The sequence below is a fragment of the Loxodonta africana genome, chromosome 10 (genome assembly GCF_030014295.1).
Source record: "Loxodonta africana isolate mLoxAfr1 chromosome 10, mLoxAfr1.hap2, whole genome shotgun sequence".
Classification (NCBI taxonomy): Eukaryota; Metazoa; Chordata; class Mammalia; order Proboscidea; family Elephantidae; genus Loxodonta; species Loxodonta africana.
Window position 1 is genome coordinate 13,827,185 of NC_087351.1, and position 15,212 is coordinate 13,842,396.

Genomic DNA, 15,212 nt, shown 5'->3' on the forward strand with positions numbered 1-15,212 from the left:
GCCTTTCTTTTCAACCTCCCCACCTCCTACCCCCAAAGGCGAGTGGTGTTCAGACCGAATCGGCCGGTGATGTAGTAGTGCACTACGTCTATGCGTAACACAAAACTGGTAAATATTTATCAACACCAAGAGCTAAGACAACGAGCCCTCAACATCTCCATTTCACTCTGACATTTTTTAAATTTTTTTCCTATTAAGAAATAACTATAGTTCACAAAATAGTTCCCAATCCCAGGTAAAACAGGCTAATCAATACCAGGAATCAAGTCTAACATCCCAAAAAGACAGTCGTCTGCTATCGAGGAGAATGCCAATAAAACAGCTTTTCATTGGTATCGATCACATTCAAAAGCCTTCTCTGTAACTCTGCACTACCAGCAACGACTCTCTCTCACTGCTCACAGAAAACAACACTTGGGCTCACCTGGCTGAGCCACAGCACTGCTGGCAGCTTGAGGCTTCACATCGGCTTCTAAGACAGCGGGAGAAATAGTTACCACTGGTCCTGAGAATAAGGGACCTTTTAAGGTGAGCAATTGCCCTTGCGGAGTCATCACGAGGTTGGCAGAGGTGCGTGGAGTGTTAGAGGGCGAGGTATTTTCTGTAAGGAAGATCAGAAGTTAGTTAAGGATAAAAGACCTTCAACTAAGGCTGTTTGGCCCAGTAGTCTAGGAAGACATCCCTAAACCTATATTCTGACTTAAAAGGCAAAAGTAAAATTCAAATTTAGTGAGGGAACCTCAACTTGGAATTGACTTTTTTGAACCATTTTTCCCTTAGTAATGGTTACTTGTCCACTGATTCTCCTAAGGGAGAGAATTTCTAATTTGTTGAAGAACACAGCTATGGCACCTCTTTTTCAATGGAACGCTTCCGATAATTTTAGCCAATATGGCAAGATGTTGCACAGCTATTCCAAGTAACTCAAAGACAAACTGAGGTCCTGGCAGTGAACAAGGACGTGGCAGAACGGAGGCATACACACTTCTGCCCCTAGATCTGCTCTCCTGTACCTCTAACAGATCACTTGAGGCGTCCAGACCTCAGCTTTCCCATTTATGAAACGAGTGACTGGACTAAATGGTCATTAAAATCCTTCCTCAGTAATAACATCGTCTGATTCTGCAATGTTAGAACTAACTCATGTTTCAGCATCCATCACTATCAGATTTCCTGGTTTATCCACTGAACTACTACTCAAAGAGTAAAAAAGGATGTACCATTCTCTACAGACATTAGCCACACTTCCAAAATCAAAACAGGAGAGAGCAAGAATTCAAGACTAATTTTGTCTGTTCCTTAACACCAAAAACAAACCCCCAATTCACTGCCGTCGAGTCGTTGCTCCTTAATACCAATTCATTAATAGGCAATCTGATGGGAAATATAGCCTGATTCAACAATAAAGTATTTTTTTTTAATTCCTCAACTTATTTTCTCAGCCAGACCCAAACTTCCTCAACCCATGAGAAGAACTCCAAGGAATCAAGAGTTGATGTATAAAGTCTGGAAAGACGGCAGTTTAAAAAAATACTCATAGAAACACTAGAAGGAAAATACTCAGACATGACAATCGAGTGCTATCACAAGTAGGTCTTGACTGGTAAATTCTCAGGGTTTGCTTGAGTGTGTAAAGTCAGAAATCAAAATCTAAAATAGTTAATATTCTACTTTTTGTACATCTCATCCTTAACTCATTTCATAAAACTAAATCTCTGACCGAGAAAAGATGTTCAGTCCACTAAACTCGACTGATGTTTATCTACACTAAGGGAAGCTATGAATGGCCCTCCTACCTGTGGCTTGGTCCTACCTGTGGCTTGGTCTCTTTTTCTGGCAAGAATCAAAGGCTTTGCCCTCCTGTTATTGATAAACATCTGTCCGAGATTTACAGGTGACGGCGAAGACCCTTCCTGGTGTCTGTTAGTCCTGTGAGACGCATTGAGCTCATCTGATCCCATCTTCTTTTTTCTTCTTTGTGCCTCTAGTGCTTGTTGTTTGGCATATATATACTCTAGCTTCTTCAGGACTACTTCTTCTGTCTTACCTAGTAAGTTGATAGAAGTAAATCATCACTCTCTACATGACCCCACGTAATAATGAGAAATAACGATAACTAAAGGTAAATAAAACAACATCTGAAAGATCTAGCGTTGATTCCTCTTCAACAAAGCTGTTGTTACGCTCTTTACCAGAGATCATTCAGCCCATCTCACCTGAAAGAGATGATACTTTCCGTATCAAGATATTCCGTTTTCGAGTCAGCAGGTTTTTCTGTCCTATCAACTTGTCTGCCTGATCTGTTAGTCCCTGAATTTCGCTGAATGCCTAGAATAGAAATAGTAACGGCATGTCACTTACTCCATTCTTTCCTACAAACGGGTGAGGCCTACATAATTTTTGCGATAAAAGTACTTTACTATTTTAGAGAATTTTATAACATTTAAAACAATCTTTGAAGCTTCAGACGTTATTTTTTGTTAAATTGTAGGAGGTTTTCTGACTTTATACTTTTAGGGAACATACGTCGTGACACTTAATTGTGCTCACAAGGAACCTTTACATAGATCAAGAGGTAGCCGTTCGGACAGAACAAGGGGATACTGATTGGTTTCAAGTCAGGAAAGGTGTGCATCAGGTTGTATTCTTTCACCATACCTATTCAATCTGTATGCTGAGCAAACAAAATGAGAAGCTGGACCATATGAAGAAGAATGGGGCATCAGGATTGGAGGAAGACTCGTTAACAACCTGCATTATGCAGATGACACAACCTTGCTTGCTGAAAAACACTTGACGCACTTACTGATGAAGATCAAAGACCATAGCCTTCAGTATGGATTACACCTCAACATAAAGAAAACAAAAATCCTCACAATTGGACCAATGAGCAACATCATGAGAAACGCAGAAAAGATCGAAGTTGTCAAGGATTTCATTTCACTTGGATCCACAATGAACAGTCATGGAAGCAGCAGTCAAGAAATCAAAAGACCCACTGCAGTGGGTAAATCTGCTGCAAAGGACCTCTTCAAAATGCTGAAGAGCAAAGATGTCTCCTTGAAGACTAAGGTGCGCCTGACCCAAGCCATGGTATTTTCAATTGCATCATGTGCATGTGAAAGCTGGACAATGAATAAGGAAGACCGAAGAAGAACTGATGCCTTTGGATTATGGTGTTGGCAAACAATATTGAATACACCATGGACTGCCAAAAGAGCGAACAAATCTGTCTTGGAAGAAGTGCGGCCAGAATGCTCCTTAGAGGCAAGGATGGCAAGACTGCGACTTACATACTTTGGACCTGTTGTCAGGAGGGATCAGTCCCTGGAGAAGGACATCATGCTTGGCAGAGTACAGGGTTGGCGGAAAACAGGAAGACCCTCAACGAGGTGCACTGACAGTGGCTGCAACAACGAGCTCAAGCATAACAACGATTGTAAGGATGGCTCAGGACCCGGCAGTGTTTCGTTCTGTTGTGCACAGGGTCGCTATGAGTCGGAACCGACTGACAGAACCTAACAACAACAAAGGTCGTGACTATTTCTGAAGAGCATCACTGAGGGGTGACGCCTGTTCTAACACCGATAAGGAGACACAAAAGCATTTGCGCTTGGCCGAGATTTCGGTCATCAAGTGTAAAGTCACCTCTTGGTCTGTCCTGAAACAGCTCTGGACTAGACAGAAGTGAATGCTCATCCTGCACTCCTCTCCTCCAACTCTGACTTAAAAGCAATTTCCTTAAATATTCTACATGCAAAGTTCTGCTTGAAAATTTCAGATTTTCTTTTAAAATAACTGTCAACTGTTAAGAAGCACATTAAAAATATCACTTCTCAAATTCACCAACAACATAAGGCAATTTTCTTCTACTTCTCTTACTGATCACCACTATTTACTTTGTGCTTTTCATCATTCTAAGAAGAACACCAATACAAGGAGAACGTGACCCACAGAGTCTAGTTCCTGACTGCATAGTGATTTTCCCCCCTAAGGAACTTTCTGGACATTCACTAGTCCATGTTCACATGTGAAGGACACATAGTTCTAGTTCAGTCTCCTTCAGATGGCAACGAATTACCTTTCTCCAAGTATCTGTAGATTTTCTTAGTCAATCTCTTACTTGTCTTTTATTTACACAGAACACTTACCCGTGTGAGAATGAGACTTTTGGAAACCTTGGAAGAATGAAGTAATCCCAGCGTGACCTTCAGTTTCTCAAAGAGATCCCTCATCTCGCCACGCCGCCTCCGCTCGTTGGCAGTGTGCGTCCGGCGGTAGTAAGCGAAAGCTTCTGCTTCTTTCTGTAGTTTATTGCTCCAGTAATCAGACTTCAGTTTCAGAGGAACTGGTGGGACCTGTCCCAACAGAGGATTGCCTCCTAGCCATCCTTCCCACCTGCCCCCTCCTCCGCCCCCAACTACACGGCGCTGGGTCAGACACGCACGTTCTGCTGTCCCCATCCTTCCAAGAACCTCTCACCTGGTCACCTCACCACCAGCCCATCCTCCCTCCAAACCTAACCTCGAGGACGCCAACAGTGCAAGTTCTAACCCATGCCAACGTGATCACACTGCTTCCCAGCTCAGATTCTGGAGGTTCTCTCAAATGTGGAAGAATTGGGGCGGGGGGGGGGTCCTAAGAAAGCTTATTTGATACAATTTATCATTTTGAAAAACTTGTTTGATACAAATCATATGGAAAAAAAAATCAACAAAATCTTGACTGGTGGACAATAGGTTAAAAAAAAAAAAAAACTTTAAATGATGTAAGACCATTTGCAATTTGGTAAAGGATCAACAGCCACTCTTCCTGAAGTACCTTTCTCTCCAACCACGTCTAACCACTAGCAGTTCCCCAACGCCCACCGCACAACCGCACAGCTCCCCTGACTGCAAAGGCCGCCGCCCCGCACGCGCCCCTCCCCTTGTCCTCCATGACTTATTCACCACCTAAAACTCAAGCTTTGCCCCTTTCTCAGTAAAATATTTCTTGGCCCTCAGAAGGCCTTAGGCCTCCTTTTTCAATCTTTATTTCATTTTTTGAAGTTATTTCTCTCAAAGAAGTTATAGATACACATGGGTTTTAAAATACTGTGCCCTGCACCTGTACCTAGATCCTCAGAAACAACCACTTTTTCATTCTTTTTGCTGCTTCTTCTGGTTCTTTGATCTATATCCTAAATCAGCAACAGCTTATTCTTTAAAACCTTAGATGCTATCTATTTACTTTGTGCTGAGCAGAGGTCTTAGCTCACTTACATGCTCTCTTACCCCACCCAACTCCCTCTTCCCAAGAGTCATAACAGGAATTTCAGTTCTGATGAAGCGCTCTGCAATCTGAAGCCATGTAATTCTACCTTCATTTCTCACTAAGGTAGAATCTCTTTGCTTTCCACTTTGAAGGATGAGGATTTTAGCATGCATATCCTTCCCTGTTATTTCTTCTTTCTTCTTTTACCTCCAATTTGTCATTTGTACTTACGCATTTGTCAAGGCTGAAATTTAGTGTTCCGTGTTTTATTTATAGTTTAGGGAAGTTTTTTTTTTAAAAGTCACCAACAGTGGCTACACTATTATGACACTGTGAACACTACTGATGGAAAGTGAAAAACATTTAGATTCTCTATCTTTTAGTTTCTTGGCTTTGTGTTTTGTTCCTGATGTTTCTCCTTTTTTTCCCTACATCGTTTGCCTTTATCCTAACCCTGTTAATTAGTACCCAAAAATTCTTATGCAAATCATTATCTTTCTGAAGTTCAAAGCCACTGTGCTCAAGGAGAGTGCATTAACGGTCTGGGAGGGTAGAAGACACAGTAAGACAGACCACCACCCCAGCTAACAAAGCAAACACTGTAAATAATCTGCATGCGATAATTATGGTACATTGATAAACAAGAAAATCTAAGTAAGTTACTATGAAGATTCTTGTTACATCTGAAAAATGTTTTCGGATGAATTTAAAATTAAAAAAAAAAAAAATACAGTGATATATGCAAAACGATTACAGCCATGCAGATATGGATCATATGATCCCAAAACCAGATCAAAGGGAAAACCAATCATCCTGTGGTTTTTGGAAACATGTGAACATCACTCTCCTCCTCAACTCAACCACCATCGTTGCTTTATCTCTTAGAATAACAGGTGAAAAATGTTTTAAACAACGGAACTCTCTTCCATTCCCCATGTTAGAAAGGATAAAAAGAAAACCTTAATTTTGCTGCCATGGTATCATACACCTAATACGTTAATAGAATTAAAGAAGGTTTATAATCTCATGCCTCCTTGAATTGCTAGCCTTCACTACAGAGAGTAATGAATATTTTAGGTCATGGAAAACCATGAGCTTAGGCAAGGAAGAAAGCCACCTTGTTTTACGTCAAATCATTACATTACAGGGTTAGTTTTCAAATAAGCACACCAATTTTTAAACATTTTTATAAATTCCATATCCATTTTAATCCCTCCAGATTATTCGACTGCTTGGGGGGAGTACTAGACTTGAGAAGGGGGAAAAGAAGCTGTAATAGCATAATTTCATTAAGGAAAAAAAGCAGATTATATTAACTTGCTGGTAAAAAATAATCCTGAAATAAATCATAGCTAACGTTGTTTTAACCCTAAAGACAATATTATCTATTTTATTAAATGTGTTAATTATCCATTAAATATATTATAAATACCTTTCGGCTCCTTTCAGCACCTTTTTCATCTGCAGAGACATGGGTATGACACCTAGAAAAAAAGACCATGATTTCCAATGCCTTACTGAAATTCGATAATCAAAGACCAATTTCACAACCAAATCATTCCCCTAAGACACACCTAGCTTCTTTTCCCTAAGATCCAATATACCACCTGCCTTCAATTTGATTCTGAGTCAAGGTGAGCTGACCCTATGTGTATCAGAGTACAACTGTGCTCCATAGGGTTTTCAGTGGCTGATTTTTCAGAAGTAGACCACCAGGCCTTTTCAGAGGCACCTCTGCATGAACATGAACCTCCAACCTTTTGGTTAGCAGCCAAATACATTACCCAGGGACTCCAAGATCCACTATACGGCCATGTTATTTATTCAACAGCATGAATTCTTTTTTCCTCTAAGAAAAGTGTCCAAGTAATCCCCAAAAAGTAAATTACTTTTTTCAATCATGAAGTATTTCAGACACATAAAACTGTACAGATAAATATATAATGAACACCCAGGTATCTGCTACCCAGCTTGAGAACAGAACAACTCAAAGACAGATGAGATCTTAAGTGAAGCCTACCGAATCACATTCCTTTCTTTCCTTCTCAGAGGTAAACACTCCAGAGTAAGTTTACCATGAACATCTTTACACTTTTACTAGGAATGTATGATGTATCTCCCTAAACAAAAATCACTACTTAGCATTTTTAACATTATTATACTGTCTGTATCTTTCTGCTCCTGATTTGTTTCATTCAATATTACATCTGAAGTATGTCGATACTTATAGCTCAATCACTCTAACTCCTATATAGTATTCCGCCATATGAATTTTCCAATATTTCTTTTTGCCAAATGTTAGTAATAATTTGTTTCCAAATTTTCACAATGACAAACAATTGCTGCAATGGGTAGTCCCACACATAACCCCTTGTACATAAGTATCAGCTTTTCTAGGTGATACCCAGGAGCAGTATTGCTGGCTGAAAGAAAGGCATTTGCATCTTCAACAGTAATAGGTGTCCAAGGCTCTCCACAGTGGTTATAACAAGGGCAGTAGGTAAGAGTTCCCATAGCTCCACACCTAGGTAGCTAACAGTACTATCAAAAACATCTCCATTTTTTGCCAGTCTTGTAAGTGTGAACTGGTCGAGTCACTGTAGTTTTAATTTGCATTTCCCCAATTAGTTGTGAGGCTGAAAATCTTTTCTTGTGTTTACTGGCCTTCCAGGTTTCCATGTGAACTGTCTGATAACCATTACATACTTTCCTTCTAGATCATCTCTTTATTGATTTGTAACATTTATTTCATACGCTTATACTAATCCTTTGTCAGTTGTACGTAGTGTATATACTTTCCTTATAGTCTGAGTTTGTCTTTTCACTGTTTTCATGGTGCTCCGATGGAACAGAAATTTTTATTTTACTTTTGAATAATCTATTCTTTTATAGTTTATGCTCTTCGTGTTTGCTATACTTGGACCTTTATTATTCCAATCTATTAACATGGCATCTCTCCATTTATTGCATTCTTCAATGTTTTTCAAAGTCTTACACAGCTTTTATTATTCTTAGTTCTTCCCTGTTATTATTATAATTTTTTTTTTTTTAGATTACAATTTTCTGCTTGTTGCTATTGTTTAGCAACTCAATTGTACTATGTTGTGTGCAGTTGAATCGATTCCAGCTTATAGCAACTGAAACCCTGCGGTCTCCTGAGCTGTATCTCTATGGGAGCAGATCGCCAGGTCTTTTCTCCTGCAGAGCCACTGGTGGTTTCGAGCTGCCAACCTTTAGGTTAGCAGCCGAGCGCTTAACCACTGTGCCACCACGGCTTCTTTAATTTCAGTATACTGAATTTATATCTAATAATACTGCTGAACTTATTAAGTCTAATTAAGTTTCTAAGGGATTTAAACTCTTTCGAGCTTAACCAGTGCGTGAAAAGTTCTGGAGTAAGAGAACTACTAGTTCTATTTCCCTCTCTTAATAGACGTCCTCAGCATTCAGAGGGATGAATGACTTTCTCAACTCATTGCCATTTTCTACGATGATTAATGAAGTAACAGGTAAAGCACAATGTCTGGCACAAAGTAAGAACTCACCATCCTTCACCTCTCTCTTTAACATCCCAACCCCTATTCAATACAAGAAACAGAAAATGGAATAAACTGTCCTAAGCAAGTCCTCATGCTATGTTTTCATCTCCTCGGAGAAACAGGTAGGAAAACTGTCCTACTTATCTCTCACCTGTTCAACCAGTAATCAAGTTTAGATTTAATGCCTTACCCTTAAAAGAGGAGTTTTTTTTTTTTGTTTTAGTAGCCCACTATGTCAGTTATTATGCCAACTGCAAACATTATTTAACATCCAAATGGGCATATCTTTCCCATTACATAAAGAACCTGAGGCTCAGAGAGACAAAGGCTTGCCAGAGGTTAAATAGTCACAAAAACTAGCAAAGTTAGCATTTTAACCCCAGTTTGTCAGGTTCCAAAAGTATTTGTTATTCTCATTTATATACTGCCTTCCTAACAATAATCAAGGTAAGTTATTTACTTCTTAAATTCCAGGTCCTCCCCTCACTTACTAATCAGAAAAAAGCTAGAGGAATAAAGGAACCAGGTCAGTTATCCAGAGTTCCTAAACCGAACATTTAGTTTTGTTTCCGGCTTAAAAAAAAAAAAAAATCACAAGAGAAGTAAGACTGACGGCTGTTTAGAAGACAGCATATGGGCAGCTGTGGGCTTCATGTAGCCAATCATTTCCTCTGAGAGCTCTTCCACAGTCTCAATGTCCACTTGCTCTTCGTCATCCTCAAGGTAGTCTACACAATGATTCTGCAATAAATCATTACGACAGTAAACCATATATTGGGAAGCAAGCAAATCTAAATGTTTCAACTGAATGCCCCCCTTATAAAACCAACCAGTGCGAACACTGATCTTATACCACGAATAATGATAACCCTAAACATGTTAATCCTAAGAAGGAATTATGTCAGAAAGACAATGTATAATTAGAGTTAAGTGCCAGGAACTACATTGTAAGTCACGGATATTAGCCAGAGCTCACTTATGCTGATTCAAGTCCCCAAAGGGGTGCACTGATGCTTTAGTGTCATTTCTGGTGGACAAAACTCAGGTACGAAAATATTAAGGCTGTATGAATCTTAAAATCAAACAGCAGTAAAATAAAATTTGGTGGCGGGGGGGAAGGCGGGAAGGAGAAAAATGTCAGGTTCTATTTTAAGGGCACTTCACCACTAACATCCTATCAGACTCCCACAAAATCAACTGTGTTAACATATTCAAGGCAGATATGGAAATGAGGTTCTCCTAAGTCTCTCAAACCCAAAGAAATGAGAGCTTTTGAAGAATTTCAGATTTCAAAAGAAGCCCAGGCTTGCTGAATTTTCTTATTATACCAAAAAATGAGTCAATCAGTAAGCATTTATTGAGCACCTGTCACAGAAAACCGCTGTGTATTTTATATAACAGTAGAATTATACTGATGTATGGGGTGTGCAGATATTTTTAAGTCCATGTTTAAAACTAGCATTTACTACGCCAGAAACTAAACAGGGGCTGCGTTAACTATAATCCTACTACCATACCACAGAAGCTCAATTCAAAAGGAAGTATCTCAATCAGTTGTCTTATTAATTCTATGTTTAAACTTGTTGGAAAAATTACTTACCCCTGAATTAAAGGCTCCACAAGGCTGACAGACACTAAATGCAAGCTACTGAACCCTAGCTTCCTTGATTACACTTTTGTTCCCCCGCCCCAATTTAAGTACTTTACTTCTATTCAGTCACCAAAACCCAATGACCAAACAGCTACAAATACATTCTAAAGGTCAGGTTCTCTGACTATCCCTTTATATCCCAGTCACAAAATAACTCTTACATTAACTATCTTATCTAGCAGTCTTGGACATATTTCATAAATTGAAGATAATCCAAGTAACAGTTTCAAGAGTAATGGCAAAAGATGCATTAAAATAATGTATATTAAAATTAACTTAGGAAACCAAATCAACAGAGCCCCAACAGAATCTAAAAGCAAAGACTGTGAATAGTAATATAAGTAGCCCAAGCCCAGTGCCATCGAGTCGATTCCAACTCATAGCGACCCTATAGGACAGAGTAGAACTGCCCCATAGAGTTTCAGAGGAGCGCCTGGCGGATTCGAAATGCCGACCCTTTGGTTACAGCAGTCGTAGCACTTAACCACTAAGAGGCTATACAATATTTAAGCTGAAGAATGTTTGCCTGCGGCATGGTTTTAACTGCAGGCTTTGTAAGTACCATCCAATAACCTTCACAACAACAGAAGATTTAAATGAAGGGGACTAAAACAACCAGTGGTGTGACAATCTGTGTAGATTATCTGCTCCTATAGACCAAGGGGACACAGTTTAGATTTAAGGGTACCCCACAAGGTAGCTAGTTACGGTCTCCCTATGTTTTACATTAGACCCTACATCAAGAGTTGGCAAACTACAGCCTGCTGCCTGCTATTGAAAATAAAGTTTTAGTGGAACACTGCCATGCTCACTCATTTATACGTGAGCAACTGAATAGCTGCAACAATGATCCATGTGCCTGCAAAGTCCAAAATATTTACTATCTGGCCCTTTACAGAAAAAGTTTGCCCAACTCCTGCCCTGTATCATACCTGGCCCTCAGTTACTTATTCAGTAAATACAACCCTCAATAGGAAGTCTAGTTAAACAGCTTCAGAAAATTTTTTAAAAAATCCCTTAAGGGTCATATTACAAAAGAAGATGACCAAAGTTCTAAAGACCGAATGTTAATTATATAGGATAATTAGAAAGCAACTCACAACAGGATTATATTAAAATATTAGTATTTTCCAGCTTTTCTCCAAAAAGAAAAACTTCTCTCTAAATGCAGGTAGAGAAGTCCTCTTTCAGTTCTAAAGTCACCCATTTCCTATTTAATTTATCTATCAGATAAGCTGTAAAATCACCTCTCACAGAAAATGCCACAAAAACTGCCTCAGGCCAAAGGGGAGTAGTGGTTTCTGGGTTTCTTTGTTTAAATACAACTTGAAAGGGATTCTCAAGAACTATCCGCCAACGGCTTAAGCCAATCTACCCATATCATCAGACAAGTCTCAAAATATAATACAAGCTCAATAAATGCTGCCTGACTGATGACACAGCCTAAAAAACTACCAAGTCACTTAACTGGGATTTAAACCTGGCACCTGATTGAACGTATTAGTTCTTTGTGATCTTCTAGAAAAGTTACTTCTAACAAATCCCTTAAATCCTTGAAGTTTCAGTCAGAATAAAAACGAGCTCACCACCTTTTCTACATCATCAACCTCCTCACTCTGGTAGTCAGAAACCACATCCACAATCTCATCAATAGAATCATCGGTTTTCTCATTCTCATCTTCCTCATCCTCCTCTTCCAAGTCCACAATAGTGAAGTCAGTACTGCTTCTCCCACCCTTCTTCTCTTGCTTTGGTTGTATGTGTTCTCCTGGTAGCAATAAGTGACCCTGAAAATGTCCATCCCCTCTACTGCCTTTGGTAGCTCTCCTCGGAACTATGGAAAAGGCTGTAGGATTAGAAATCCTAATCCAAGAATCACATTCAGTTTTTAAAACTCTGGAATCCTCAGTAGTTCCACTTTTCCCAAGTAAATCAGAGATGCCTTGTTCTTGTTGAAACACGTTTGAGTTCTCCTGACACGTCTTTGTTTCTTTAATTAACTGGTCATCTGCCTCTTTCTTACATTCCTGAGGAGTTCCAACACACTTCGGGGTCAAAGGGCCCTTCAGGTGTTTTCTCCATCTCTCTCTAATACTGTCCTCCACAGAGTTGCCACATCCCTTCTCCTTGGCCTCTGGCTGTGGATTAAACTGCTTCTCCCCAGTGCTGCTCCCTGGTAATTCAAGTTTACTTTCTTCCTTAGAGATGATTAGAAATTCACTTGGTTTTTCCTCTGGACTGTCTAATACGGTCTGCTGTTCCACCTTCACACCACCAATGTTTTTAAGCTGTACATTGCTTTCACTTTGGACTGTCGTATTACCAGCTTTTTCAGAAATGGTCTTAACTTCTAGAATAGCCTGTTTTTCTTTGGAACTGTTGTGACGCCGAGGCCCACCCTCTTCACTGACATCTTTGTAGTCTTTATCTGGGTGTGACCCAGTGATACAGGAGCGCTCAGAAGGTATGGCACTTGTAGAATCTTCTTCTGTAACAGATTCTTCATCAAAATGATCACCCCCATCTTTCAAGGGATTATTCAGGGTTTCTTCTGAGGCAGTAGCTCCTGAGTTTGGGCTTATTACATTAGCCTCAGGGTCTACAGCGTCTTCTTCTGACTGCACAGCCTTCTTAGTTTCCTGCTCTCTTAAAGAGCTTGTTTCATTTTTCTGATCTGCACTGTGGGATTCTCTCTTCATCTGCAGGGAAGCGACATGTTGAAGAATGGAGCTGGGAACGGGCTTTTGTCCTGGGAGCTGCAATAACGCAAAACTGCCAGACTGGAGAGGAACAAGACTAGCTGTGCCAACAGGCTGCCCTCCTGAGCTACAGGTTATTTTGGTTTCAGAGCCTGTTTTACTTGCAAAGTTCTGTGGTTCAGGAGGAGAAATCCTCAGAGTCAAAGTACCAGCCTGGGAAACAAAACTAGATCCAGAGGAAAGCAATGATGGTGCCTGAGTGATAACATTCACTGCTGGAGAAGACCCAACAGCCTGAATCACAGGGTTCACAACAGAGAAAGCAGAGGACGAAGCAGAAGATGGTGGCATCTCAGGTTTGGAAGGGGCAGGTAGCCGGATTCCCATCACAGACCCTGGTAAGACAAATACAAATTTAAGTCACCATTGCTCATATCAAGACTTCCAAAGCATGCTGTTCTTTTCGGACAAGTAACTAAGAGATTAAGATGACCAATCCTGCTGTTTTAACATGCCATATACCACACTACCAACTGTTTCTACAAAAGAAAACCTCATCACAAAGATCTCCAACATCATACCTGGGTTCCGAAACATGACAGGCTGCAAGTTTGGCTGAGTATTAGAGCCTCGAAGCTGATGCAAAGGGAGAAGCTGGACAATCTGCCCATTAGGGTGCCTGAACAGGTTCATTCCACTTGGGCTCCTGACAGGCTGCAAGACCATCCGCTGTCCCTGAAGTTGTGTGTTTGGGACAGGTCTAAGAGTAGGAGAGCCCTGCTGCACTGGAATCAACAATAATCGAGGTCCAGTACGTTTCAGTGTGTTAGGAGGGACCTGTGGAGTAGCCACTGGAATCTGAGGGGCATTTTCTGAAAAACAGGAAATGGAAACATGGTATCAGAATTCTCTTTTACACATGTACGAAAAAACTATTATGACATAGGATATGACCATGCTGCAGATAACTTCTAACCTGAATTGTAAAGCTGGCAAAATCTATTTAATAGTCCGATGGGTGAGAACAGTTTATTTTAAACCTAAGTGATTTAACCAGAGTGTGCTCGGTTTTACATTTAGAATGGTAACATTTTTAAAAGCATCAACTGTCAAGAGATGCATCTTTAATGGGATGATGCTTCTGTCTAATGAAAACCACGGGCAGGCCTCTAAATCTGGATTCTCATTAAGGTTAGAGAGATCATTTTTATGACAAAATTCTCCTCCAATTTTAAATTGAATGGCTAGTAACACTTACTAGACTTCCACTCAAGTAAGATAAGGTCAAGGACTAAAAATCATGTATAAAAATTTCTTGGCTTTTAAAATTCACTGACAAATAACCAAAGTTTAAAGACTTGTAGAAATTATTTTTCAGAAGAAAAAAAAAAATACACCCCCCTCCCCCCACATGGAATGAAATTAAGAGACATCAAAGAAGCTGGGAAATAAAGCCTGGTTAGGAAGAGGCAAAAGATAATTTTAAAACAAACAGAAAAAGAGACATTTAATGCAGAAGATGTGAATTAAAAAATTTCAAAATATTAATAGTACCTAAAGATACACTTCAATATCTCAAAGAGATATTCAGAAATAGTAAGGACATAGGAAAAAATAAAACGAGTAACTCACAGATTTTTTTGGCCATGGGAATAAGGAGGTAGGAATAATATTAATAAGCATAAATGAGGATGGTGAGCTCACTTAACATTGTTAATAAAAACTTTCCATTAGTTTGTCACCAAATGGAAAAATCAACAAACCAACCAAACAAAAAAGTTCAGTTTAACATGTGACTTACTTTGAGACAGGCACTGGGCCTGTAAAACATACCAAATTTCTAAAAGGAAGACATGTTCAAAACATTTAGATGACAAAGAACTTTTATATAGAAGACCCATAACTACTTTTGAAAATGAAATAAAACACAAAGACCAAACTGTAAACAAAAATAGTGTGTGATTTAAATAAGAATAAAAGTCTAACCTATGTGAATTAAGAAACACGTTAGAACATTTTTAGTTTCTTGAACTTCTCAAATTAATTTTTAGTGAGTGATTCAAAACTAAA

General features: G+C 39.5%; 1 protein-coding gene across 23 annotated transcripts in view; it reads right to left on the reverse strand.

Annotated features, from left to right (window-relative positions):
• Positions 1 to 15,212, reverse strand: part of MGA (MAX dimerization protein MGA) — a 202,447-nt gene that overhangs the window by 7,955 nt on the left and 179,280 nt on the right. For 12 of the 23 annotated variants that reach the window (XM_023558682.2, XM_064292156.1, XM_064292147.1 and 9 more), the window contains 8 exons: positions 13,724 to 14,014; positions 12,030 to 13,537; positions 9,406 to 9,533; positions 6,686 to 6,737; positions 4,152 to 4,358; positions 2,217 to 2,328; positions 1,814 to 2,047; positions 425 to 601 (listed from right to left, as the gene is read on the reverse strand). In XM_023558682.2, coding sequence (XP_023414450.2) covers positions 425 to 601; positions 1,814 to 2,047; positions 2,217 to 2,328; positions 4,152 to 4,358; positions 6,686 to 6,737; positions 9,406 to 9,533; positions 12,030 to 13,537; positions 13,724 to 14,014 — 2,709 coding nt within the window. Of the gene's footprint in view, positions 1 to 424; positions 602 to 1,813; positions 2,048 to 2,216; positions 2,329 to 4,151; positions 4,359 to 6,685; positions 6,738 to 9,405; positions 9,534 to 12,029; positions 13,538 to 13,723; positions 14,015 to 15,212 lie in introns of those variants that run through there. The other 11 variants (XM_064292163.1, XM_064292155.1, XM_064292153.1 and 8 more) reach the window with 5 other exon arrangements.